This window comes from Saccopteryx bilineata, chromosome 3 (assembly GCF_036850765.1).
Source record: "Saccopteryx bilineata isolate mSacBil1 chromosome 3, mSacBil1_pri_phased_curated, whole genome shotgun sequence".
Lineage (NCBI taxonomy): Eukaryota > Metazoa > Chordata > Mammalia > Chiroptera > Emballonuridae > Saccopteryx > Saccopteryx bilineata.
Window position 1 is genome coordinate 231,160,442 of NC_089492.1, and position 27,418 is coordinate 231,187,859.

The following is a 27,418-nucleotide window of genomic DNA, read 5'->3' on the forward strand; positions in this document are numbered from 1 at the left end:
GATTATTTTTTTATTTAACTTTCTTTCAACATTGACTTCAGTTATTGAACTTAAATTTTTGTGACTTTATTCAGGGTCTATGTTTTAGGCTCTAGTTGCCATGTCATGTGATAAAGCATGAGTAATTTATTTCACAACCCACACACATCTAATGTCCTTTACTTAGGAACCTCAAATATCATCTGGTTCATGTCTGAAAAATTGGATTTAGTCAAATTTCTAGATTTTTATTTTCTTTATTTGAAAAGTGAATGGATTGGCCTAGGTGTTCTTTAAGGTTCCTGAAAACAATATGATTCTTTGAGAACATGAGAGAAGTTCCTCAACTCCTTCTCATTTATTTTTTTTGTATATGTTGACATAAATCATGCCATCAGAGGGCTGTTAGTTTCTAACCCTTCCAGCTCTCATTTGAGATGGAAATTTCGCTTAATGAGGTGTTTTTTTAATTGTAATATTTAATAGTGATGGCATACTTTATGATATCTGAACAGCAGTTTGATCATTTTCAAACTTCTTTTCCTTTTCTGTACATAGAACAAATTTCAAGTACCCAATATGACGCTATTGAATCAGAAGAATGGGATTATTGTTGAACACAGTGGTAAAGCTAATATATGGTTAAGTATAATAAGACTTGAGATAGTAACTTTTTTTTTGTATTTTTCCAAAGTGAGAAGCGGGGAGGCAAAGAGACCTACTCCCACATGCTCCCCACTGGGAATCACCCGGCACGCCCACTAGGGGGCAATGCTCTGCCCATCTGGGGCATTGCTCTGTTGCAGCCAGAGCCAGCCATTCTAGTGCCTGAGGCTGAGGCCACAGAGCTATTCTTAGTGCCCAGACCAACTTTGCTCCAGTGGAGCCTTGGCTGCGGGAGGGGAAGAGAGAGACAGAAATAAAGGAAAGGGGTAGGGTGGAGAAGCAGATGGACAGTTTTTCTGTGTGCCTGTGTGCCCTGGTCGGGAATCGAACCCGGGACTTCCACACGCCGAGCCGACATTCTACCACTGAGCCAACCGGCCAGGGCAATATGATAGGAATTCTTTTCATAACTTTTAGATACATGACAATCAGCTGACATCCCTTCCTTCTGCTATAAGAGAATTAGAAAATCTTCAGAAACTTAATGTCAGGTAAGATTTAAACTTATTTCTAGTATTCTTTAAAAGTTTTTTCTAACACTAGAATGTATTGTATTATTTCAGAATGTGGTTAAAGCAAAGTAAGAATTGTAAGTTTAATTCTTAGATTATTTTTGTCTATTTTTTGTTTCAGTTTTATAAATCTAAGGCCAGTTGATTTACTTATTTTTTTAGTACAGTTGATTTTTTAAAAATACTTGTGTTTTATTTTTCATGAAACAATTTTATGTGATATTTCAGAAAACTTTTTTTTGTACCTCTTTGTTGATATCTTAAGTTTTAAGTTACTTTGATATTCTAAAAAATATCTAAGTTTTAAGCAATAGGAAGAAATTGAAAACGGTTCTTTCATTAATGATGAAAAACTTCATGGTTTTAATATTAGTGGTTTTTAATCTTTCTGAGGACTCCTGGTATTCAGTGGATATGCTTCTGGTACTCATTAATAGGTGTATAGGGGGGCCAGGTGACTAAGGCTCTTTATTACACATCCAGACTTGCAAAAAAGAATAACTGCCTGATATGCTGTATGTACACAGATTAGGAGAAAATGGGTTAGGGGATATTTTATTTAGAAGAAAAAACAAAAAGGTTTAAGTATTCAAAACATAATTAGAAAACTATGGTTTATAAAATAGATATAGGTACAGATCTATCTAACGTAGCATAGCCAACTCTCTGTTTTCCAAGGTATGTTATTTGAGGAAAACAGTACCTCAAATAACAGCTCTTATCTGGTGAAAAACTTAAAATCATCATAAATCAACAAAAATATCTATACATAAAAAAGTGCAAATTATGTAGAACTACATTAAAACTTCTCTTTACAAAGAAGAGGTGAGAGAGAATGGAGTGTGTGTGGCTTTAGCGTTAGCTTTCACTGAGTATGAACATTAGGGTAGAGGAAATAAGTGAGGAAAGGAAATGGAGGAAATATAGAGTTAGAATTACAACTCAGCCCAACTAGATCCCTATCAAATATTCAAAGATTTCAATTACATAACCAGCAGTAGTCACCAATTTTTGACAATGTTTTATGGTTATTTTAGCACACATCTTTTGACATTTTTGTTTCAACTAGTTTCATCTTAATATAACTTAAAGTTACTGTTAGTTACCCCCTTATACAATCTCCAGTATTTGTTAAATAATTGTATATGGCATGGAAATAGAGTAGAATTCCTAAGTGAGTAGTTGAGATAAATCTGGGAACCAGTTAAGTCGTCTCTTAATTATTAGGGAGTGTATTATCCTCAGTGACTTCAATAAGTTAAATAGCTCTAAAGAAGGACTGAACTGAAAAGTTAAAACTAAATACAAAGAATGGAGTTTCATATTATGTTCAAATGGGACATGTTTGGCCCTCAGCCAGAAATAGCTATTTTTGTCTTGAGTGCTGTTTAAATTATAATGCCATATAAGATGTGAGTCCATTGTAGTGTATGTGTGCATATCATATCAAAATTGTAAAATATTGAGAGTCTATTGTATCTTTCACGTTATATGTAAAATTAAGAGTTTATTATAAGGAAGCAATGAAAAGTTTTCAAATTATTTATGTGGTTAAAAACTTTCTTTATTGTTTTCTTTGAAATCCTCAATTTGATTACTTTAGATTACTATTTTACTGTGTGTATACTTTTAGGATGTGAAATTTGATAACCATTTAAAATTAGTAGCTATATTTCATATTTTTAATGAGCTCATGTAGTTGGTTAGCATAAAAAATAAATATTTAATATGTTGTCAACAAATTATTCAGCATTTATTTTATTAATTAATAGTCATAACAAACTGAAGATACTCCCTGAAGAAATTACACATCTAAGAAACCTGAAGGGCCTGTATCTCCAGCATAATGAATTAACTTGCATACCAGAGGGATTTGAGCAACTTTCCAATTTAGAAGATTTGGTATGTCATTGTTTTTATATAATTTGGGGCTTATAGGACTTTTGGTTAGGCTGAGAATTTGGATGATTGAAATCATGAGAAAAAGGGCAACTGATTATATGATAGGTTACCAAAAACAATGCATCTCAATTAGATTATTAAATTAGTAATTGTAAATGTGTATTTTTCTGTGTTTTCTTATGACATCACTTAGGCTTTAATGTGGGAATAGAGTTTGGGAAAGGGGTGATAAGGATCACTTTGTTATTCAGAGGCTTTTATGGTTTAGCAAATTAGAGGAAAGGTGTCTTTAGCATAGACCAATTCCCTTTTCTATCCCCATTTCACTTCCTCTTTATAGGCCCTGTAGCTTTTCTGCCCTCTGAGTGCTCCTCTGAGCACCTAGATAATCCCTTTCAGGCCTGCTTTTTCTTCTCTATTTTTTATTTTTTCCTCTATTTTTTAAAATTGGCCTCATAATCTGGCAAAATTTTTATTATATCTGTGTCACATCTTAAATAGAAATAACTGTAAAGGAATATAAATACAATTTTAATCATATTATTATTATAAAAACAATAGACTCTTTGTTTTATACTTTACATAGGTGAGGTAGATAGTTTTATCCCCTAATTCAGAAAGAAACTAAGAAACTAGGCTTATAAAAAAGTAACTAATGGGAAGCCATTCAACTAATAATTAAGGAATGCTGGATTTTAACATAAGATACTTTGACTCCAAAGTGTACTTTTTTTTCTACTTTACCACTGAAGGAGTAACATTCCAATGTGAGATATCTTATCTGAAAGACTTTAAGTATATTAAATCAGATGTTCTAATAATATCTACTCTACATAGTTATTTAATATTATACTTTTGTTCTTGTTCCTATTACATATTTGGAAAACTCATTTATGTCATTTTAGCCTCAAAAAAAATTTTTTTTTACTTTATATTTATTTTTTTATTCAGTGATAAAAGGGGAGGCAAAGAGAGACTCCTGCTTGCGCCCTGACCAGCAAGCCCACTAGGGAGTGATTCTCTGCCCATCTTGGATGTTGCTTTGTTGCTCAGCCGCAGAGCTCTTCTTTAGTGCCTGAGGCTGAGGCCATGGAGCCATCCTTAGCACCTGGGCCAGCTTGCTCCAATCCAGCCATGGCTGCAGGATGGAGGGAAGAGAGAGAGAGAGAGAGAGAGAGAGAGAGAGAGAGAGAGAATAGTGAGAGGGGGAGGGGTGGAGAAGCAGATGGACACTTCTCCTGTGTGTCCTGACCAGGAATTTAACCAGGGACATCCATACGCTGGGCTGACACTCTACTACTGAGCTAACCAGCTAGGGCCAAAGTTTATTTTTTTATTAAAGGAACAATTATTTCTTTTACCTCTATTTTTTTCTGTAAGTATATCCTTCTTGATATTTTCCTTTATCTGCTGTAGTGTTTGAAATATGCATAGTCTCATCAACCATTTCTTTAGTATCTCTGTAAATCTGTTTAGATTAGAGAGAAGATTTGGAAAGTAAAAGGCATAAAACAAATGGCAAAGGAGGGAACTATCAGATTTTTAAAAATTTGATGACAAAGGGTAGCAATTGAATTTTTTTGTTCAAGATTCTACAGTAAGAAGGAGACTTTCTAATAAACCACAGCAGTTCCCAGTTATTTCCCCTTAGGGATTACAGGTAGCAAAGGATGTTTTAGTTGAGCATTGTGTTTTTTTTTTGTTTTTTTTTTTTTTTTTCTTTTCATTTTTTCATTTTTCTGAAGCTGGAAACGGGGAGAGACAGTCAGACAGACTCCCGCATGCGCCCAACCGGGATCCACCCGGCACGCCCACCAGGGGCAACGCTCTGCTCACCAGGGGGCGATGCTCTGCCCATCCTGGGCATCGCCATATTGCGACCAGAGCCACTCTAGCGCCTGAGGCAGAGGCCACAGAGCCATCCCCAGCGCCCGGGCCATCTCTGCTCCAATGGAGCCTTGGCTGTGGGAGGGGAAGATAGAGACAGAGAGGAAAGCACGGCGGAGGGGTGGAGAAGCAAATGGGCGCTTCTCCTGTGTGCCCTGGCCGGGAATCGAACCCGGGTCCTCCGCACGCTAGGCCGACGCTCTACCGCTGAGCCAACCGGCCAGGGCGAGCATTGTGTTTTTAAAGACTCACTATCAACTAACCCATGATATGAGCAATAATATATTAAAACATTAAAAGTATAATCATCTGTAGTAATTTACACTAGTAACATTTCTTAGTTATGTAAAAACTACTTAGCATAATGGTACTAAATAAATATTTATTGAAGAATTGGCAGCATAAGTACTGATTAATTTATATTCAACGTGCTTGTATTTTACATCTAATTTAATTATTAACTACAGTAGTTAAATGTTTAACTTTACTAGTAATTTGCTGATAATGGATTCTTTAAAATAATTTTGTGAATTACTATATTTTCTCTAATAGAAACTTTTAAGCTTTTTATTTTGCAATAATTTTAGGTTTATGGAAATGTAAAGATAGTACAGAGTTTCTATATTTGCTTCACCCAGGTTTCCTTAGTGTTAACATTTTGCATAATCCTGGGACATTTGTAAAAAGTAAGAAATTAACTTTGGTACAATATTACTAACTAAACTATAGATTTTATTAGATTTTCCCAGTTTTTTTTACTAATGCTCTCTTTTTAAATATTATGTAATTATATAAATTTTATTTATAACAAGTTTTAATGTTGCAGGGAAATAATTATGACAAAATATTAAATTTTTAAAATAAATGCTATACTACATAGTATTTTAGTTAAAGTTCAGCTCCACAAGGACACATTTTACAGTAACAACCGGAAGGGAATATACTCACATGTTCCTCATCATTCAGGGTAGTGAGACTATTAATATTGTTTTCTTCTTTTCTGTATTTCAGAATTTGCCTCAAATAATAAGAGGTAATGTTCTTTTTTTTTTGTTTCAGGATACAATCCAGAATACTACATTGCATTAGTGTCAGCAACTTTTTTTTTTTTTTTTTTTTTTTTTTTTTTCATTTTTCTGAAGCTGGAAACAGGGAGAGACAGTCAGACAGACTCCCGCATGCACCCGACCGGGATCCACCCGGCACGCCCATCAGGGGCGGTGCTCTGCCCCCCAGGGGGCGATGCTCTGCCCATCCTGGGCGTCGCCATGTTGCGACCAGAGCCACTCTAGCGCCTGAGGCAGAGGCCACAGAGCCATGCCCAGCGCCCGGGCCATCTTTGCTCCAATGGAGCCTTGGCTGCGGGAGGGGAAGATAGAGACAGAGAGGAAAGCGCGGCGGAGGGGTGGAGAAGCAAATGGGCGCTTCTCCTATGTGCCCTGGCCGGGAATCGAACCCGGGTCCTCCGCACACTAGGCCGACGCTCTACCGCTGAGCCAACCGGCCAGGGCAGTGTCAGCAACTTTTAATTTTATACAATATTTATTAGTAACCTGTTAATTCATAGAGATTAGAGTATTGATGTTGAAGACTAGTATGTTATATGTTGTAGATTATGATAATATGTTATTAAATGTTGTTTACAATATAATAGTATATATTCTTTTAAATGCTGGTCTGGCATTTTTACATTTTCTAATCATATTTATTTAGAGTTATACAATGCAATTAAAAGTCTTCAGAGCGCATTTCCTTTAAGTTATTTCCTATTTATTGTTACTACTGGTCCTACCTAATAGTTTGCTGATAGCTAGTAAAGGACTTACACCAAATTCAAATATAAGAATTAATCTGATTTATAACATTGTTTTTGTTGTTGTTTTGTGACAGAGAGAGACAGAGAGAGGGACAAACAGACAGGAAGGGAGAGAGATAAGAAGCATCAATTTTTCGTAGCAGCACCTTAGTTATTCATTGATTGCTTTCTCATATGTGCCTTGACGGGGGTGAGAGGCTACAACAGAGCAAGTGACCCCTTGCTCAAGCCAGCAACCTTGGGCTTCAAGCCAGTAAACTTGGGTTTGAGCCAGGGATCTTGGATTCAAGCTAGAGACCTTGGTCTTCAAGCCAGTCATCTTTGGAGTCAAGCCAGCGACCATGCATTCATGTCTATTATCCCACGCTCAAGCCAGCGACCCCATGCTCAAGCTGGTGAGCCCACGCTCAAGCTGGTGAGCCCACACTGAAGTGGCGACCTTGAGGTTTTGAACTTGGGTCCTCTGCATCCCAGTTAAACGCTCTATCCATTGCGCCACTGCCTGGTCAGGCATATAACCTTGTCTCTTAAAGGGGTTTCAAAAAAATTACCTCATAACTGTTGAAAGAAATAACAGAAACAATGACTTAAACATCGAAGTATAAAAGTTAAGCAATTTTGAATGAATGAACAGTAGTGTAATAGGCTTCTGGACTTAGTCAAAGCAGACTGCTGAGATCATCAGAAAATCAACAGGGAATATTTTTTCCTCAAATATTAAAATGGCCATATTTTCAGCTTTATTTTTTATAATGAATTTTTTTTTCACTTTTTCAAAATTTTTTTCCATTTTATATTATAGTTTATCCATAGAGTTTGCCCAGTTTATCACAGGTATTAAATACATATTGGATAAACAAATGGATTTTTTACATTGAAAACAGGATATATAATATAGCATGCATGATTTAGTATTAATAAATCATGTAAACTATTCCTTAATTCAGAATTCATTCTAATTTCTCTCTGCTACGTTATTGGTATGTAGCGGGTCCACAGAGCACTGAGGTAACGAATGGCGATTTGTGAAATTGTCAGTAAATGAGGGTTACAAAACGTAGCACCTCGGATATAGGGTTTTTTTAAAATAAAGTTTCAATTCTTGCAAAATTCTGAAGTACCCTCTAGGGATAATATATTATTTTTTTATGTACTCATTCATTCTGTCGTTCTGTTTTTAAAGGATCTTTCGAATAATCGTCTTACAACGGTTCCTGCTAGTTTTTCTTCTCTCTCCACCCTGTTGCGACTCAATCTTTCCAGTAATCAACTGAAGAATTTGCCAGCAGAAATAAGTGGAATGAAAAGTAAATCTCTGTTCTAAAAAATATGTAATTTGAAGTTGGTGCAACTTACATTTAAACAAGTAAATTTTAATATAGTTAGTTGTAGAGAAGTAAAATAATAGATTTTATAATGGTAAAAGCAAACAATAGCAACTAGTCAGATTATCTCCAGATCATTATTATTTAGCTACTTCCCAAATAATTAACATGGAAAAGATACTTTGGCAAATCAAAAATAGGAAAATAAAATATTACTATAAATTGTGATAAATTTTTTATTGTGATAAAATTTTATACCTGAGAAATTAAGTTTTTGAGCTTTGCTGTATTTTCACTCATTCATTCAGCATTTACTAAGAGGTTAGTCCCCTTTTGTAGGTGTTTCTACCTCTAACCTATGGTTCATCATTAATATGGTTCATACTTATGGTTCATAATTAATGATAAGAGATAGTCTAGTTTTGCCTAAATTCTGTATGGTTGATTATAGATCATTTTGGGGTGAATTTATAAAATAGTGTGTTTTACTTTAGATGAATAGTTATTTGTCATTTATAATAGGAATTCATAAGTTAAATCTGCATAAATCGAGTTGATATTTTAGGGGAGCCTTGTGATATCAATAGTTAAAACTGTTTGTCTCGACCGTTTTTCATAAGTTGAGTGGAAATATCTTGAGATGCCAAAGTACTTTGTTTTTTAAAATCTGTTACAATGATGACGTGAACTTTTATTAAACAATTTTAATATTATCTTTATAATTAAATGTAAAAAATCTTTTATTTTTATTTAATTTAGTGTTATTTTAGGATTCCTGATTATTACAGTAGTATACAACAGCACAGATACTTAGGTTCTTACAATTACGTTTATGAATACATTTTCTAAATGTACCTGTAATTATAGACCACTATTTTTTCACTATTAAAATAATTTTATTTTTTATTAAATGTGTTTTGCAGGATTAAAGCATTTGGATTGTAATTCAAATCTCTTGGAAACTATCCCTCCTGAATTGACTGGCATGGAATCATTAGAATTGCTTTATTTGCGGAGGAATAAATTATGTTTTTTACCAGAATTTCTTTCTTGTAAATTATTAAAGGTACTATTTAGTTGATTATTAAATAAGTATATAGTTTCCTAAAGTTAATATTGAAAATGAAAATTTTAATATTATTTTTACATGGAAATATATATAAGTGCTATGTTTTTCCTATATAAACAATTGTCAGAATTTTTTTTTTGTTTTGTTTTTTTGTTTGTTTTTTTTTTACAAATTTTTTTTAAGAGTTTAAGACTTGGATTTTATTTTTACTTTATTTATTCATTTTAGAAAGGAGAGAGAGAGAGAGAAGAGAGAGATACAGAGATTGAGAAGGGGGGAGGAGCAGGAAGCATCAACTCCCATATGTACCTTGACCAGGCAAGCCCAGGGTTTTGAACCGGCGACCTCAGCACTTCCAGGTCGATGCTTTATCCACTGCGCCACCATAGGTCAGGCAATTGTCAGAATTTTAATATGACTAAATACATTAATGGTATTATTAATAATGGATTTTTAAAAAATAATCAACTTAAAAGAAAGAAATTTGTCCATTTTATCTGGTGAGTAGTTTATCACTGGAGAAGTAGTAAATGATGAGGCTAACATGCTAAGGTGGAGCCATACTGTAGGAGAGCTGGACTACCAGAATCCCAGGGAAGAGTAGGTACAAAACACACCTGACCATAAGACACACCTAGGGTTTTAAGGAGGAAAATAAGAAAAAAAATTCTGAACCAAATGGCATGTTAAAATATTTAATAAAATACTGTATTTATTTCTTCTTCTTCTTCTTTTTTTTTTTTTTTTTTTTTAATTTTTTTTACTGCCAGAAACAGGGAGAGACAGTCAGACTCCCGCATGCGCCCGACCGGGATCACCCGGCGCGCCCACCAGTGGTGATGCTCTACCCACCAGGGGGCAATGCTCTGCCCCTCCGGGGCGTCGCTCTGCCACGACCAGAGCCACTCTAGTGCCTGGGGCAGAGGCCATGGAGCCATCCCCAGCACCCGGGCCATCTTTGCTCCAATGGAGCCTTGGCTGCGGGAGGGGAAGAGAGAGACAGAGAGGAAGGAGGGGGGGGGCGATGTGGAGAAGCAAATGGGCGCCTCTCCTATGTGCCCTGGCTGGGAATCGAACCCGGGTTGCCCGCACGCCAGGCCGACGCTCTACTGCTGAGCCAACCGGCCAGGGCCTACAGTATTTATTTCTTTAAGCTGCCACCTCTCATGGTTGCTTTATCGTAATCAGGCCTATTAAAAATTAATTATTTTCTTTTGTTTTTAAGTATTAAGCATTAACATTGTCTTTTAAATTTGCTGTACTTTGCTTTCCTTTTTATGTGTATACTTTTATGCCTTAGTGTTAAAAAGAGTTTCTTTTATGCAGGATGCTGACAGAATTAGAAATGAAAAAGTTATAATTTATAAGATTACTTAGACTTGTGGTGGCGCAGTGGATAATGCGTTGACCTGGAAATGCTGAGGTCGCCGGTTCGAAACCCTGGGCTTGCCTGGTCAAGGCACATATGGGAGTTGATACTTCCAGCTCTTTCCCCCTTCTCTCTCTGTCTGTCTTTCTCTCTCTCCCTCTCTCTCTCCTCTCTAAAAATGAATAAAGAAAAAAAGGAAAAAAAAAAGATTAAAAAAGATTACTTATTTATCTGATAATTGTAGGTTCTGTTCATAGAAAATTTATAAGTTTATATAATGCTCATTAATGAAAATGGTAAGTAACTTTTTTAACTTACGCTGATTTGTTTTAAAACTTTGATCCATCATCATTATTGTTCTTGGATATGTATTTTTATTAAATTTATAAATGTAACTACTAAATCATTTCTCTTTTTTGGTTTTATAAACTGAACTTTGTACCAAGTTAAACCTTTAATTATTTTTAAATTACTAGAAAAATTTTGAAACATTTCTTATTCATTTTTCTTTAGCTGTAAGATAGCTTAAACATAATTGAAAATTTAAGCTCCTTAGTAACTAGAAAGTTTTTTCCATGTGCTCTTCAGTGATTTGAAATTAACATTTCAATTTCATCTTTATTATGTAGTATGATATTGAATACAGAAATATACATGATTAATCTTTGGTTTTGTAGGAATTACACTTAGGTGAAAACCAAATTGAAATGTTAGGAGCAGAACATCTTAAGCATCTACATTCTATCCTTGTGCTAGACCTGCGGGATAACAAGTTAAAATCTGTTCCAGATGAAATTACACTACTACAGTCATTGGAAAGGCTTGACCTAAGCAACAATGATATTAGTAGGTAAGTTTAAAGATCAAATGAATAAGAAATCATGTCTGTATTTGGTCATAATTTACATGTTAAAATATTTCTAAAAAAAATCCATGTAGAGCCTGACCTGTGGTGGCACAGTAGATAAAGCTTTGACCTAGGATGCTGAGGTAGTCGGTTCAAAACCCCAGGCTTTTCTGGTCAAGGCACATATAGGAGTTGATGCTTCCTGCTCCTCTCCCCCTTTTTTCTTTTTCTCTCTCACCCTCTTGTCCCCCTCCCCTCTCTAAAATGAATAAAAATAAAATATATTTTTTTTAAAAAAGCATGTAGAGATCTTTTTTTTATAAATATATATTAAACAGGTATCATGTACAGACCTGCAAAGAGTAATTAGATTTTGTCCTTGGCAACAAGCTGAATGTGAATGTATTTACAAGTTACTCTGACCTGGTGAATGTAAATACTCAGAAGGCTGCACTTTGATCGTTTTCCTCACTGTTCTAACTGCTGGATCAGTGCCCGGATACCTAGAAAACGCCTGATAAATATTTGCTGAGTTTGTTAAATGAATGTAGAGCCATAAGAAAGGTATACATTGCGGGCTTGAAAGAGATACAGGAATTACAATTTATTGAGAGGTATCAGGGTAAAGTTTGTGGGAGAAACAACATTTTTAGATGATCTTTAGGATTGGGATTAGGGCAGACATGGCCAACATACGGCCCGCGGGCCAGATCCAGCCCACATAATGAGTTTATGTAGCCTGCGATTAAATTTTTAATATTCTCCGCTACTTTAAAATCTCAGCTACTCAGAAGCAGAAGTGTCTTTGATTATTGGAAATCGAGATATTTAAGAAGATAGTGATACGCAGGAAAAGAATTCCACGTGTGACTAATCTAGGGTTAACTTCCAATAATTGGTCGAATGGATTCGTGATACTTCTTTATTTTTTTAAAAAATTTCATTATAAAGATTTACAACTTTTATACTCATCTATATTTGATACGAACTGTTTGATGTGTAGCGGCGATGTGAAACCCACATTCTTTTAGGCGGAGTTTGCCAGTGTGCACCCAAGGTCAAACAATTTGTTATTTTTGTGGTCAAGGGGGCTGAATCAAGTGGCATTGTAGCATAGACAATAGCTGCAGTTGATAACTGAAAACGTGTCCAGGCTGTTTGTAAAAGGAAATAACTGTTTTATTTGCGATAGAACCCCTTCAAACTCATTCTGTTAATTAAATATTGTTTCAATTGACTGATACAGTTTGGATATTTATACAGTATGTAATTATATTTTTATTAAAATATTTTTTTATTAAAATAAAATTGTATATTAAAATTTTTTTCTCTCACATTCAAACAAATTATGTAATAAAATTTTGTTTACTTAAATGAATCGTTTATGTAGTTAACATTTTTTAATTTTAATATTTCGTCTGGTGGGGGGGATTTTCTTTCTAATCTGGCCAGGGGGCAAAAACTGTTGTCCACACCTGGATTAGGGTGAGGCAAGCTGATTGCCTAGGGCACAGAACTTAAGAACATACAGGCACGCTTCATTCTAGTTCCACCCAGTGATCTTTAAAGGATGACCACAATTTTCAAGTGCACATGTAAGGTGGTCAAAATGAATCACTCGGAAGGAGGAAAATACAAACAAGGTTTTGGAAGTTCAGAAGTTGTAGGGATGTATTAAAACAGGGAGAAATCAAATTGAACTAGTGAATAAGGTGCAAATAGAGATTTTGTGAGAATTTAGGGCTTGAAGGATAAGTTGAGGCCATGTGGAAGAGGCCCTTGAAATAACTGAAGAGTCAGTGTTCATTAGTTGAAAAAGTGGAGAGCTACTGAAAGGTTAAGTACAGAACCTATTTTTTTTTTTTTGTATTTTTCTGAAGTTGGAAAGGGGGAGGCAGTCAGACTCCTGCATGCGCCCAACGGGATCCACCTGGCACGCCCACCAGTGGGCGATGCTCTGCCTATCTGAGACATTGCTCTGCTGCAACCAGAGTCATTCTAGTGCCTGAGGCAGAGGCCATGGAGCCATCCTCAGCGCCCCGGCAAACTTTGCTCCAATGGAGCCTCTGCTGCGGGAGGGGAAGAGAGAGACAGAGAGGAAGGAGAGGGGGAGGGGTGGAGAAGCAGATGGGCGCCTCTCCCGTGTGCCCTGGCCGGGAATCAAACCCGGGACTCCTGCACGCCAGGCTGATGCTCTACCACTGAGCCAACCGGCCAGGACAACCTATTTTATTGTGGTCTCATTAAAAAATAAATTCGTGATAATGGGTGCGATACATTGGATAGGAGTGGTTTTGTAGGTGGAAAATCTAAATAAACTATTAGATTAACCTAAAAATGTTTAGCATTAAGGAGCAGTTTCATGATGGCTATGTAGATTTCACATGCAACAGGATCTAAACTATGGTGACAATGAGAATGAAAAGAAGAGAGAGATGAGAGGCGTAATGACTTAGAATGAGTGTTTAGAATCCATGACCTGTGTTGGCGCTGAGGAGGGTAGTGAGCAGAGTCATAAAATGGTATAGATTAGAACCTTAGTACAGGGAAGGGCAAAGTAGGTTTACCGTTAGTTGTGAATATGTAAAACACTATTCCTGTATTATTTACTATTTATATTCCATACAAACACTTGTAAACCTACGTTTGTCCTACCCTGTGTTTAGAAATAGAATTATTTCTATGAAAACAAAAAATATGACTCAGACTTACTTAGGATTGTACACCAGTTAGATGTCTGAGGTTTTGTGTTTGGAGGTCAAAAATGGTTTACTATTCATACAAAGTGAAAAGTTAGGTAAAGCTGATTTTTTTTCTATTTGTATATTATAATAATTATTTTTAAAAATCAGAATTGTTTTCGCAATGTACATATTGCATATGGTATGTCTTAGCCATAGATTTGAATGCTTGAAGAGAGATAATTTTCACTTCTAATATTGACAGAATTAATAAATGACCTAGATATTCCTAAAAATGCTTGCCTTACAACTAGTGAATGTAATAATCTCTTGCCTCTTAGAAATATTGACATATAAATTTTTCCACATGGCAGTTTTATTTTGGCTACTGTATAAAAGCAGTGAAATGCAAATATTTAAAACAAAACCTATAATAAAAATGTTAAAGTAATTGGTAGAAATATTTCTGCTATATTCCTCTTTTTTCAGAGATCTGGATAAAAGGTACATATATATCTATCACTGAACCTAGAACATAATGGCAATAAATATTAGTTTCTTTCTACTTAGATAATTCTTTCTAATTAGACAATTCTTTTCATTTTGTACTTCTCTAGAATCTCCTCTAAACAAAAAAAAATTTTTTTGTGACAGAGAGAGAGAGGTACAGATGAGACAGGAAGTGAGAGAGATGAGAAGCATCAAGTCTTCGTTGCAGCACATTAGTTGTTCATTGATTGCTTTCTCATATATGCCTTGACCAGGGGCTACAGCACACCGAATAACCCCTTGCTCAAGCCAGAGATCTCAGGTTCAAGCTGGTGAGCTTTGCTCAAACCAGATGAGCCTGCGTCAAGCTGGCAACCTTGGGGTTTCTAACCTGGGTCCTCTGCGTCCCAGTCCGACGCTCTATCTATTGTACTATGCCACCACCTGGTCAACCTCCTCTAAACAAAATATTGATTCCTCACACTGCTACCAGAATATATTTTATAAAATAAAAATAGTCAGGTCTTCTGCTAAAAAGCTTTGATGGTTCTGTATTATAACACTTTATCAAATATGTCTATACATCAGAATCACTAAGAAGCTTTTAGAAAAACAAATACAGTATTTCCCCCCACATCTTATATGCTGGAGATATGTTCCAAGATCCCTACTGGATGCCTGAAACTGGATAGTACCAAACTTTATTGATAGTTTCTGTTTATTATGCAGACCTATAATAAAGTTTAATTTATATTAAGTACAGTAAGAGATTAACAATAACTGAACTATAATAAAACAATTATAACAACATACTGTAATAAAGTTATGTGAATGATTTGAGGGTGTTATTAAGTAAAATAAGGGTTACTTGAACACAGACATGTCATATGACAGTCGATCTGATAACCCAGACGGCTACCAACAGTCTTCAGTGGGGAGTGCAGTTAGCATGGCTGCACAGGACAAAGGGATGTTCTTGTTCAGGAGGTAATGAGTTGGACTGCATGAGACTGCATCATGCTACTCAGTACAGTGCACAATTTAACACTTGTGAATTAATTCTGGAAATATCCATTTAATATTTTCAGATGGGGGTTGACCACAGGTAACTAAAATGTTCCAAAGTGAAACCGAGGATAGGGGGGATTACTGTACAAATTCTGATGCACTTAAGAATCAGGACATCTAATAATGATGGGATTGTAGAATTGGTTTTTTGTTGTTGTCTTGAACAATCTCCTAGGAGATTTTGATGCCTCTGATTTTTCGGCAATTGGGAACTGATATCTTACAAAATAAAGTCCAGTCTTTTTTGGATAAAGTTCAAGGACATCGCACAGTCAGACTTTATTCTCTCTATATGTCATCTTTCATTCCTACAGGTATGCTGTTCTCAGACCACACTACACTGAACTATAAATGTACTGACTTTATTTTTTTCCTTTACTCAAAAATGCCCTTTTCCTGCCTCACAGACTGATGGAATCCCATTTCTGTTTTTAGGATTTGCTACTTCCTTCTCCCCATTGCTAATTTCTATATTTCTGTGGTTTAGTGTTTGTTTTATTACATATATATTTGTTGGTGTATAATTTATATACAATAGAATTCACTAATTTAAGCATACAATTTAATGATTTTTGACAAATGTGTATGTTTGTGTAACGATTGTCATAGTCAATGTAGAACATTTCTGTCTCCCTTAAATGTCCTCATACCCTTTGCAGTCAACCCCCTTTTAATACCTCAACTCTAGCAATTACTGATGTGCTTTGCCTCTGTAGTTTTGCCTATTTAATCACACAATATATAATTTTGTGTTTGTCTTCTTTCACGTAGCATGAGGCCTTTGCAATTCATTCAGGTGATGTCTGTATCAGCAATTCATTTTTATTATTGAATGTTAATCCATTATACAGCGACACCAGAATTTACTCATCTCTTCAATAGTTAGCTGATGGACATTTAAATTATTTTCAGTTTATTGGCTATTGTGAACATTCGTGTAAAAGTCTCTGTGTGGACATTGTTTTTACATCTTCTGGGTAAATTTGTAGGAGTAGGATTGCTTAGTTGTATGAAAAGTGTATCCTTAACTTTAAAAGACTGCTTTCCAAAGTGGCTGTACTAGTTTATGTGATAATTCCTATTTACTGTGTTTTGGTTAACCATATACATGACTTTTTCCTTTGTTGAACTGAGGACTTTTTAAGGGCAAGAATCTTGATATCCTTATACCAAAGCCTACATAATATTGTGGATACTTAATTTTGAGATTGGATATTCAGTCTCAATAGGTTATTTTGTGTGATGAAGATAAAAATGACTTTCTCATGGAATGAAAATATGAATTGAGTGATTAAAAATTATCGTTTTGTCTTTTTTTAGGAAGAATTTTGTTTACTTGCTTGAAGGGAAAATTTAAAATATTTAATATCAGCAAGGATGACTATTTAAATCAGTGATTAATTCAAATTTATATATTAAACATATTTTAGCACTGGATATAATATAGCAGATGTTTTATAGCTCACATTTTTTTTAGCAATCACAGTATGACAATTTCAAACAAATCTGTTTTTTGGGTTTTTTTTTCTTTTACATGTTCAGCATTTACCTCAAAGGGAAGTATTGTAGGCCTGCATTGCTTGGGTTTTCTTTGTTACATATATATGTTGTCAGTTTGATACTCAACTGTTTAGTTGAATTATACTTCATCTTTTTTTTTTTAATCATCAGAATTTAAATTTAAAAAAAAATTTTTTATTCATTTTTAGAGGAGAGAGAGAGACAGAGAGGGAGAGAGAGGAGAGAGAGACAGAGAGAGAGAGAGAGAAGGGAGGAGGAGCTGGAAGCATCAACTCCCATATGTGCCTTGACCAGGCAAGCCCAGGGTTTTGAACCGGCGACCTCAGCATTTCCAGGTCGATGCTTTATCCACTGCGCCGCCACAGGTCAGGCCATACTTCATCTTAATGTTTCCCTGAAATTGATTTAATCTTTTGTAGTCTGCCATATTCATTGGGAAAACTTCATTTGAAATTCCTGGCACTAGAAGGAAATCCTATGAGAACCATTCGAAGAGAAATTATAAATGTAAGCATATTTAGAAATCAGCTTCAATTTTTAAATTTAAAATTCAGACATATGTGTTTATGTATAAAACTTTAAGATATATCTTAGTAAATGTGTTCATCTCTTTCTCTTTTCAGAAAGGAACCCAAGAAATTTTAAAATATTTACGAAGCAAGATTAAAGGTATTTTTAATTTTTCTTCTATAGATTGAAGGATAATATGAAATATAGTGAAGCGTTAATAGTGCATAAATTTACATGTATTTTGGGTATAGATAAGTAGAGGAAATGTTTTCTGGCTTGTGTGGCTCTAATTTTGAATCCAGATAGGCCACAAGTATATTGAAGTTATAAAAACATCCTTAAATCAACAATAATATCATTCTGTCTTTAACCTATTGTTTTGTGTGTTGTAGTATACCAATTAGAAAAAATAAGAAAGATTCAATAAGCACCAGTGCTTTAACTTTGAAAGGAGCAAAATTTGACTTTTATGGTGTAATATATGGAGTTTATACACACACGCACACGCGCACGCACACACACACACGCTTATATATGTGATATAGTGTGTGAGTTTTATATATATGATACATAATTATAATAAGATACATGGATATATATATACACACACATTGACTGGAAAGTATATTAACAGGTATTTGAGTATCTGCTGCATTTGCTAAGTTCTGATAAAAGAAAAGACAAAACACATTTTTCAGTATATATTCATTTAGCATGAACATTTGTCAAAGGAGAAAATGAATCTATGAATTTAATATTTTATTTTTAGAGAGAGGGGAAGGGAGAGAGATGAAAGTCATCAACTTGTAGTAGCAGCACTTTATTTGTTCAATGATTGCTTCTCATATGTGCCTTGACAGGGGGCCTTCAGCCAAGCCAGTGACCCCTTCCTCGAGCTAGCGACCTTTTGTTCAAGCCAGTGACCTTGGGCTTCAAGTTGATTCCATGCTCAAGCTGGCGACCCTTTGCTTACACTGGATGAGCTCATGCTCAAGCTAGTGTGACCTTGGGTTTTGAACCTGGGTTCCAGGTTGCATAAGTGTCCCAGGTTGATGCTCTATTCACTATTCTACCACTGGTCAGGCTCTATGAATTAAATTAAAAACAATTCTTTTATTTATTTATTGATGTTAGAGAAACATTGATTGGCTGTTCCATTTATTTATGCATTCATTGCTTGATTCTGTTATGTACCCTGACCTGGGATTGAACCTGAAACCTTGGTGTATTGGGATAATGCTCTAACCAATGCTAAGCTGCCCAGGTAGGGATGTAAATTTAATTTTTAATGCTTCACTAAAACTATTATATATCCCTTTATTTTTTCCAACAAGAGAGACAGAGAGAGGGACAGATAGGGATAGGCAGGCAGGAAGGGAGAGAGATGAGAAGCATCGATTCTTCGTTTCAGCACTTTAGTTGTTCAATTATTGTTTTCTCTTATCTGCCTTGCCTGGGGACTGAGCCAGTGACCCCTTGCTTAAGCTATCAACCTTGGGCTTCAACCCAGTGCACTTTGGGCTCAAGCCAGTGACTATGGGGTCATGTTAATGATCCCACGCTAAAGCCAGCAACCCCACGCTCAAGCTGGTGAACCCGCACTTAAGCCTGATGAGCCCACACTCAAGCAGGTGACCTTGGGGTTTTGAACCTGGGTCTTCTAAGTCCCAGGCTGTTCTCTCTGTACCACTGCCTGCTCAGGCTTATATAGATATGATATATCCCATTTTTATTTAATGTATATAGTATACACTAGAGAATTAAGATTAGAGCAAAAACATTTGTTGTCTAATAAGTATGTATATTGCAGCAAATACCACCAAACCACTCCAAAACTTAGTGGATAAGTGCAGCAACTGTCAATTTAGCTCAAAAACTCTACTGGTTATGCACAACCTCGCCTAGCACCATATGACCAATTAGTATATGTGAAATAAATAATCATATACATCAGTAATTTTTATTTTATGCCTTGGCCTTATAATAAATTATTAAAATAAGGTCTTTCCAGAAAGTTTCCTTTCTTTTCAGGTTTGCTTTCTCCTATAGAAAAACTTGTTTATTCTAATATGAATAGAAGTCATGTCAGAATAATCAAAAATTTTTAAGGTAATTTTTTAAGAGTAGTTTAAAGTTTACAAAACATTGAGAGAAAGGTAAAGAGATTTTACATATATCTTCTAACCCACACATGTATAGCCTCCTCAGTATCAATATCACTCACCCAATGGTACTTTTTTTTACCCAGTGATGAACTTACATTGACATGTCAGAATCATTCGAAGTCCACTGTTATCTTATGGTTCACTCTTGGTGGTGTACCATTATTTTAATAATCATACAAAGTATTTTCACCACTCTAAAAATCCTCTGTGATCTGTCTCTCCATGCTTAGCAACCAATGATCTTTCTCTTGTCTCCTTGTTTTTGCCCTTTCCAAAATCTCATATAATTGGAATCGTACAGTTAGTAACCTTTTTAAATTGGCTTCTTTCACTTAGTAATTTTTTTTTTTTTTTGTATTTTTCTGAAGCTGGAAACGGGGAGGCAGTCAGACAGACTCCCTCATGTGCCCGACCGGGATCACCCGGCAAGCCCACCAGGAGGCGATGCTCTGCCCATCCGGGGCGTCGCTCTGTTGCGACCAGAGCCACTCTAGCGCCTGACGTAGAGGCCAGGGAGCCATCCCCAGCGCCCGAGCCATCTTTGCTCCAATGGAGCCTTGGCTGTGGGAGGGGAAGAGAGAGACAGAGAGGAAGGAGAGGGGGAAGGGTGGAGAAGCAGATGGGCGCTTCTCCTCTGTGCCCTGGCTGGGAATCGAACCCGGGACTTCTGCACGCCAGGCCGATGCTCTACCACTGAGCCAACCAGCCAGGGCCTCACTTAGTAATTTATATTTAAGTATTTTCCATATGTTTTTATAGCTTGATAGCTCATTTATTCTTAATGCTGAATAAAATTTTACTGCCTGGATGTACCACAGTTTATTCACCTCCTAGAAGATATCTCAGTTGTTTCCAAGTTTTGGCAATTACTATTAAAGTTGTTATTTTGTTTGTTTGTATATGTCTTGTTTTGATACCATTTGTGAAAAACAGTATCTTTGCTCCATTATATTGCCTTTGCTCATTTGTCAGGGATCACTTGACTATATTTATATATTGGGGGGGGGTTTACTTACGGGCTTTCACTTCTGTTCTTTTGCCACTATCACAGTGTCTCTATTAATATGACTTTATAATAAGTTGAAATTGGATAATGTCAGTCCACTAACATTGTTCTTCTCCTTCAGTATAGTGTTGTCTATTCTGATCTTTTGCCTCTCCATATAAACTTTAGAATCAGTTTGTTGATATTGACAAAATAATTTGGATAGGATTTTTTTGGGATAGTACTGAATTTATAGATCAAGTAGGGAAGAACTGATCTTGACAGTATTGGGTCTTTCAATCCATGAACATGGAATTTCTCTTGTTAGTTCTTTCATTTTATTCATCAGAGTTTTATAGTTTTCCTCAGATAGTTCTCTACATATAGTATTTTGTTAGATTTATACCTAAGTATTTTATTTCTCAGGTGCTATTGTAAATTGTATTGTTTTTAATTTCAAATTCTACTCATTTATTGTTGATATAGAGGAAAGCATTTTCCTTTTGCATGTTTACCTTGTATCCTCAACTTTTTGTAATCACTTATTTAGTTCCAGGAGGTATTTTTGCTGATTCTTCATGTTTTCTACCTAGATGATTGTGTCATCTTTGATCAAAGACAGCGCTCTCGCTTTCTTCCCTCCCCACAGCTCGCTCTCGTTCTCTCCTCTCACTGTCCCTCATTCTCTCCCTCTCTCTCCGCCATGTCTATTTTGGCCTTACTTCCCGTAGGCATTTCTCTTTGCTTTTTCCCCTGAGCTGCAGGGGCTCTTCCTTTGCCTTTATGACTTGTTTCCTGAGCTCAGGCAGACCAGTGGGCTTACTTCTTCTACCTCTGTGACTTTCTAAATAAACTTTTGCTTGTATTTGAGTCTTGGCACTGAATTCTTACTTAGCCAAAACTCAAGTACCAAGATTGCTGAACTGAGGTGCAATGGCAGTAACATTCAGGTGCTGTTCCAACACTAACAGGACGAAGGTTTTTATCTGAGTCTTGTTTCTTAATACCAGCTTAAAATCAGTATTCCAAAGAGCAGCTTTACAGTGGTAAGACTTTGGTCCCCTTCACCCTCTATTCCTAGTCTACTGAGCGTGTGTGTGCGCGCGCGCACACACTTATCATGAATGGGTGTTGGATTTTGTCACATGCTTTTTTATGCATCTATTGATATGACCATGACATTTTTATTTTTTAGCCTGTTTATGTGAAGGATTACATTAACTGGCTTGTGAGCCTTGAACTAGCCTTTCATACTTGCATTATATCCCATTTAGTCATTTTATACTTTTTTAGATTTGATTTGCTAGTGAAGGGAACAAAAGTTTTGCCACCCCGAAGCTGCCTTTTTGGAATAATTGATTTTAAGAAACAATCTGCAGCCTTACCAGGTGGTGGTACAATGGATAGAGCTGCTGCCTGGGATGCTGCTGGTCCCAGAGTCAAAACCCCGAGGTCGCGGTCTTGAGCGTGGGCTCAGTACTTTGAGCACAGGGTCGCCAGCTTGAGCAGCGGGGTTGCCAGCTTGAGTGTGGGATCATACATATGACCTTATGGTTGCTGGCTTAAGCCCAAAGTTTACTGGCTTGAGCCCAAGGTTGCTGGCTTGATCAAGGGGTCACTGGTTTGACTTGAGCTCCCCTCCCTCCATCAAGGCACATATGAGAAAGCAGTTAATGAACAGCTAAGGAGCCCCAATGAAGAGTTGATGCTTTTCATCTTTCTCCCTTCCTGTCTGTCTGTCCCTGTCTGTCCACCATGCCCCACCACATACACACTCACACATCTTGGCTGGTTGACTCAGTGGTAGAGAATCCACTTAGCATGTGGATGTTCTAGGTTTGATTCCCAGTCAGGGCACACAGGAGAAGTGACCATCTGCTTCTCCACCCTTCCCCCTCCAGGTACGCATTGCCAGGGGGGAGGGGTTGCTGAGGATGGATCAGTGGAGCCTCTGCCTCAGGCACTAAAATACCTGCATTTCAAGCATGGGCCCAGATGAGCAGAGCATCTGCTCCAGATGCAGTTGCCTGGTGGATCCTGGTTGGGGCATATACCCCAACCTCTCTGTCTCCCCTCTTTTCACTTTGAAAAGAAGAAGAAGAAGAAAAAAAACAATACTCGAGGGAGCTTCCCTCCTTTCCTGCCAGAGAGATTCAAAGAAACCTGCTTTAAGAAGAGATCCCTGGACCTGTGGTGGCACAGTGGATAAAGCGTCAACCTGGAATGCTGAGGTCGCTGGTTCGAAACCCTGGGCTTGCCTGGTCAGGGTTCATATGGGAGTTGATGCTTCCTGCTCCTCCCTCCTTCTCTCTCTCTCTCTCTTACACACAATCTCTCTCCTGTCTCTCTAAAAATATGAATAAATAAAAAAATAATAATAAAATAAAGATTAAAAAATACTTAAATCAGAACAATAAAAGAGGTACACACTAGATTGTTATTAGAAAGAGTTTTAAAATATTAACAAAAAATATTAAAAAAAAAAAAAACAGAAGAGATCCCTGGCTTTCTTACCTTGGATATCTTCACCCTAGCATTAATGAGAAAGACTCCAAGCCTGTAGCTAGATACACCCTGTGTCCAGTTGTTCCTGAGTTGCCTAGCAAAACTTTTCCTTTCATATATATTCTGCTTTTCCTCAGTGACCTGTAAATTGCCCATTCTCATTTCTGAAATCTAAGACCCTGTTGTTCTCCAGTTTTCTTTTTTCTAAAATGTCTTATATACCCAATGTTGCCTTTTTATCTTTGGAACTTTTGTGCCAATGTGAATACCCCTTGCACATGTATTAAAATTTGATTTTCTCCTATTAATCTGTCTCTGTTAATTTGATTATTCGCCCAGTGAGAAGAACTTAGAAGATGGGAGGAAAACTAGTAATATTTTTTAGCACCCATATTTGTATTGTGTTTGAGATTTAGTATTGTGTGAGATTTTTACGTGTATTTTTATGAGAGATACTGCTTTCCAGTTTTCTTGTAATCTTTTTGACAGGCATTAGGATAATGATGGCCATGTAAAATGAATTAGGAAGTACTCCTTCTGCTTCTAGCCTCTGATATTGCTGTAATATGTTCCTTAAATGTTTGGTAGAATTCACCACTGAACCTGTTTGGAAGGTTATTAATTATTGATTCAGTGTTTGTAATAGATATGGCGTTTTAGTTTTTCTGAGTCTTCTTGTTTGAGTTTAGCAGATTGTGTCTTTAAGGGTATTGGTCTGTTTCATCTAGATTATCAAATTAGTGGGCATGTTGTTCTTATTACTTCTTTATTATTTTCATTCCATGGGATCTGTAGTGATGTTTCCTCTTTCATTTCTGATATAAATAATTAGTGTACTATCTCTATTTCTTAGCCTGATTTAGAGGCACAATTTTATTGATCTTTTCAAAGAACCAGTTTTTGTTTTCTTCAATGTTCTCTATTGATATCCTGTTTTAAATTTTATCAATTTCTGCTCGACTTCTTATTCTAGCTCTTCTCTTTACTTTGCATTCAATTTGCTCTTCTTTTTCTAATTTTCTAAGGTGGAAATTTTGATTATTGATTATAAGTCTATGTTAGTATGTGCATTCAGTGTTACAGATTTCCTTCTGAAAACTCCTTTTACTTCAATCAACAAATCTTGTTGTGTTTTCATTTTCATGTAGTTCAAAATATTTCAAAATTTCTTTTTAGATTTCTTTTGTGAGTCATTTGTTATTTGAAAACCTGTTATTTAATTGCCAGTATTTTGGAATTTTCTAGTTGTCCTTCTGTTACTGATTTCTAGTTTAATTACATTATCTGAAACCAGACATTGTATGATTTCTATTCTTTTAAATTTGTATATTTATACATTTTAGTTTGAATATATGTTTTTATTTCTCTTGCATTTATTTCTAGGAGTAGAATTACAGGGCCATATGGTAACTTTGTTTTGTCACTTGTAGCACTACCAGACTGTTTTATAAAACAGCTGTACCACTGTATATTCTTACCAGCATTGTGTGAGGGTTTTGATTCTTCCATATCTTCACCAACGCTTGTTTTCTGACCTTCAGATTCCAGGTATCCTAGTGGATGTGAAGTATCTCACTGTGGATTTGATTTGCATTTCCCTGATTACTAATGATGTTAAGCATCTTTTCATGTGCTTATTGGTCATTTGTACATCTTTGGAAAAATGTCTCTTCATATGTCTTGCCCAATTTTTAACTAGATTATTTACCTTTTTATTATTGAATTATAATAGTTTTTTTTTGGTTTTGTTTTTTTGATTTTTGAGAGAGGAAGGGAGTGAGAGAAGCACCAATTCATTGTTTCACTTCGTTATGCCAGTGATTGCTTCCCATATGTGCCCTGATCGGGGCTTGAACCAGTGACCTTGGGCTCCAAATGGCACACTCAGCCACTGACCAGGCCAAACTATAATAGTTCTCTATGCAGTCTAGATATAAGTCATATGTCAGATATATGATCTGCAAATATCTTCTAACCCACTATGGGTTGTCTTATTTCTGTTGATGGTATCCTTTGAAACACAGAAGTCTTTTTGAATTTTCATGAAGTCAGTTTATCTTTTTTATTTATTTGCTTATCTTTTGGTCTCATATCTAAACATCCTTTGCAGAATTCTATTTTATTAAGATTTGCCTGAGTACTTTCTTTTAGCTTTTATATTTTTGCTATACATTTATGTCTTTGATCTATTTTGAGGGTTTTTTGGTGTTATTGTTTTATGTTGTTTTTTATGCAAGAGAGAGAGAGAGAGGGACAAACAGACAGACAAACTGGAAGGGAGAGAGATATGAAGTATCAATTCAGAATTGTGGCACCTTAGTTGTTCATTGATTGCTTTTTCATATTTACCTTGACCAGGGGGCTCCAGCTGAGCCAGTGACCCCTTGATCAAGCCAGCGACCTTAGGCTCACACCAGCAACTTTGGGCTTCAGGCCAGCAATCTGTGGGCTCAAGTCAGTGACCACAGGATCATGTCTATGATCCCACGCTCAAGCTGGTGACCTTGGGGTTTCAAATCTGGGTCCTCAGCATCCCAGGCCAGTGCTCTATCCATTGTGCCACCATCTGGTCAGGCAATTTTGAGTTAATTAAAAAAATTTTTTTTCATTGATTTGAAAGAGAGAAGGGAAAGGGAGGAAAGAGGGGAAAGTATATAGAGAAAAAGAGAGAGAAGCATCAACTCATTTCACTTAGTTCCATTTTTAGTTGTATAGTCATTGATTGCTTTTCCCACGTGTCCTGGCCAGGGTCAAACTTGTGACCTCTGGCATGTCAGGTCAACGCTTTATCTACTAAGCCACCCAGCCAGGGCCTTAAGTTCATTTTTACATGTGGTATGAGATATGGGCCCAATTTAATCCTTTTGCATGTAGCTATCTAGTTTCTCTGCACCATTTGTTGAGCAGCCAATTCTTTTCTTATTAAATGGTCTTGCCATCCATGTTGAAAATCAGTTGACCATACATATAAGGTTCATTCTGGACTCTCAGTTTTATTCCATTGATTTCTCTGTTTAGTCTGTGCCAGTACCACACCATCTTGATTATATTTGCTTTGTAGTAAGTTTTGCAATCAAGAAGTATAAGTCCTCCTATTTTATTCTTTTTCTCAGGCTTGTTTTGGCTTTTCTGGGTTTCTTGCAATCCAATATGAATTTTAGAATCAACTTACTTTCCACAAAGAAATCAGCTGGAATTCTGCTGGGGGATTACATTGAATCTCTAGACCAGTTTGGGAAATATTGCCAAAAAGTGTTAATACAGTATCTGGAGATGAGTGAGGGGATTGATTGTGTGTGAATGAATATGCTTACATGTTAGGAAGTTTCTATTGAAAATAAAGTCTTGGATTTACTAAAAAAAATCTTAAAGTAAGTAGTATATTTATGTTTACTAGATTATGCAAATTGTCAGATTTTAAATGATTGGGGATAATAATCTTTATTGCATCCTAAACCCTGGCCAGTTGGCTCAGTGGTAGAGCATCAGACTGGTGTGTGGAGGTCCCCGGTTCAATTCCTGGCCAGGGCCCACAGGAGAAGCACCCATCTGTGTCTCTACCCTCCCCCTCTCCTTTCTTTCTAACTCTCCCCCTCCCACAGCCAGGGCTCCACTGGAGCAAAGTTGGCCTGGAAACTGAGGATGGCTCCATGTCCTCCACCTCAGGTGCTAGAATGGCTCCAGTTGCAACAGAGCAATAATACCCCAGATGGGCAGAGCATCGCTCCTAGTAGGCTTGCCAGGTGGATCCTGGTCGGGCAAATGTGGGAGTCTGTCGGCCTCCCCACTTCTCACTTTAAAAAAATACAAATAAATAAATAAAAGATAGGCATATGCCTATTTGGTAGACATTTATGGGCAGTAATTCTTTTTTGTTGTTGTTAACATATCTTCTAATGGACCATATTCTGCTTTGGATAAAGGATTTCTTGTTTCTTCTGAGACATGTTAGTTATTCTTTGAAGGTTCTTTCCTACTTCTAAGTTTCTAAAGATTTGATTGATAGATTTTGAAGCCACATTATAATAACTTTATCAGTTTTCTATTAATTAAATATTAAATTCAAATTCAAATTTGAGTTATTGGAAATAAAGCATATGACTAAAGACATTCTCACTAATA

The 27,418-nt window shown here is 36.3% G+C and overlaps 1 protein-coding gene and 1 non-coding gene across 2 annotated transcripts in view; one reads left to right on the plus strand and one right to left on the minus strand.

Annotated features, from left to right (window-relative positions):
- LRRC40 (leucine rich repeat containing 40) overlaps positions 1–27,418 on the plus strand; it is a 60,288-nt gene that overhangs the window by 8,067 nt on the left and 24,803 nt on the right. The window contains exons 3-9 of the mRNA XM_066268899.1: positions 1,063–1,136; positions 2,930–3,059; positions 7,946–8,069; positions 9,011–9,153; positions 11,203–11,375; positions 17,551–17,638; positions 17,755–17,800. Of these exons, the coding sequence (XP_066124996.1) occupies positions 1,063–1,136; positions 2,930–3,059; positions 7,946–8,069; positions 9,011–9,153; positions 11,203–11,375; positions 17,551–17,638; positions 17,755–17,800 (778 nt within the window). The remainder of the gene's footprint in view (positions 1–1,062; positions 1,137–2,929; positions 3,060–7,945; positions 8,070–9,010; positions 9,154–11,202; positions 11,376–17,550; positions 17,639–17,754; positions 17,801–27,418) is intronic.
- TRNAT-AGU (transfer RNA threonine (anticodon AGU)) lies at positions 6,382–6,457 on the minus strand. Its single transcript has one exon. It is a non-coding gene; the product is annotated as a tRNA-Thr (tRNA).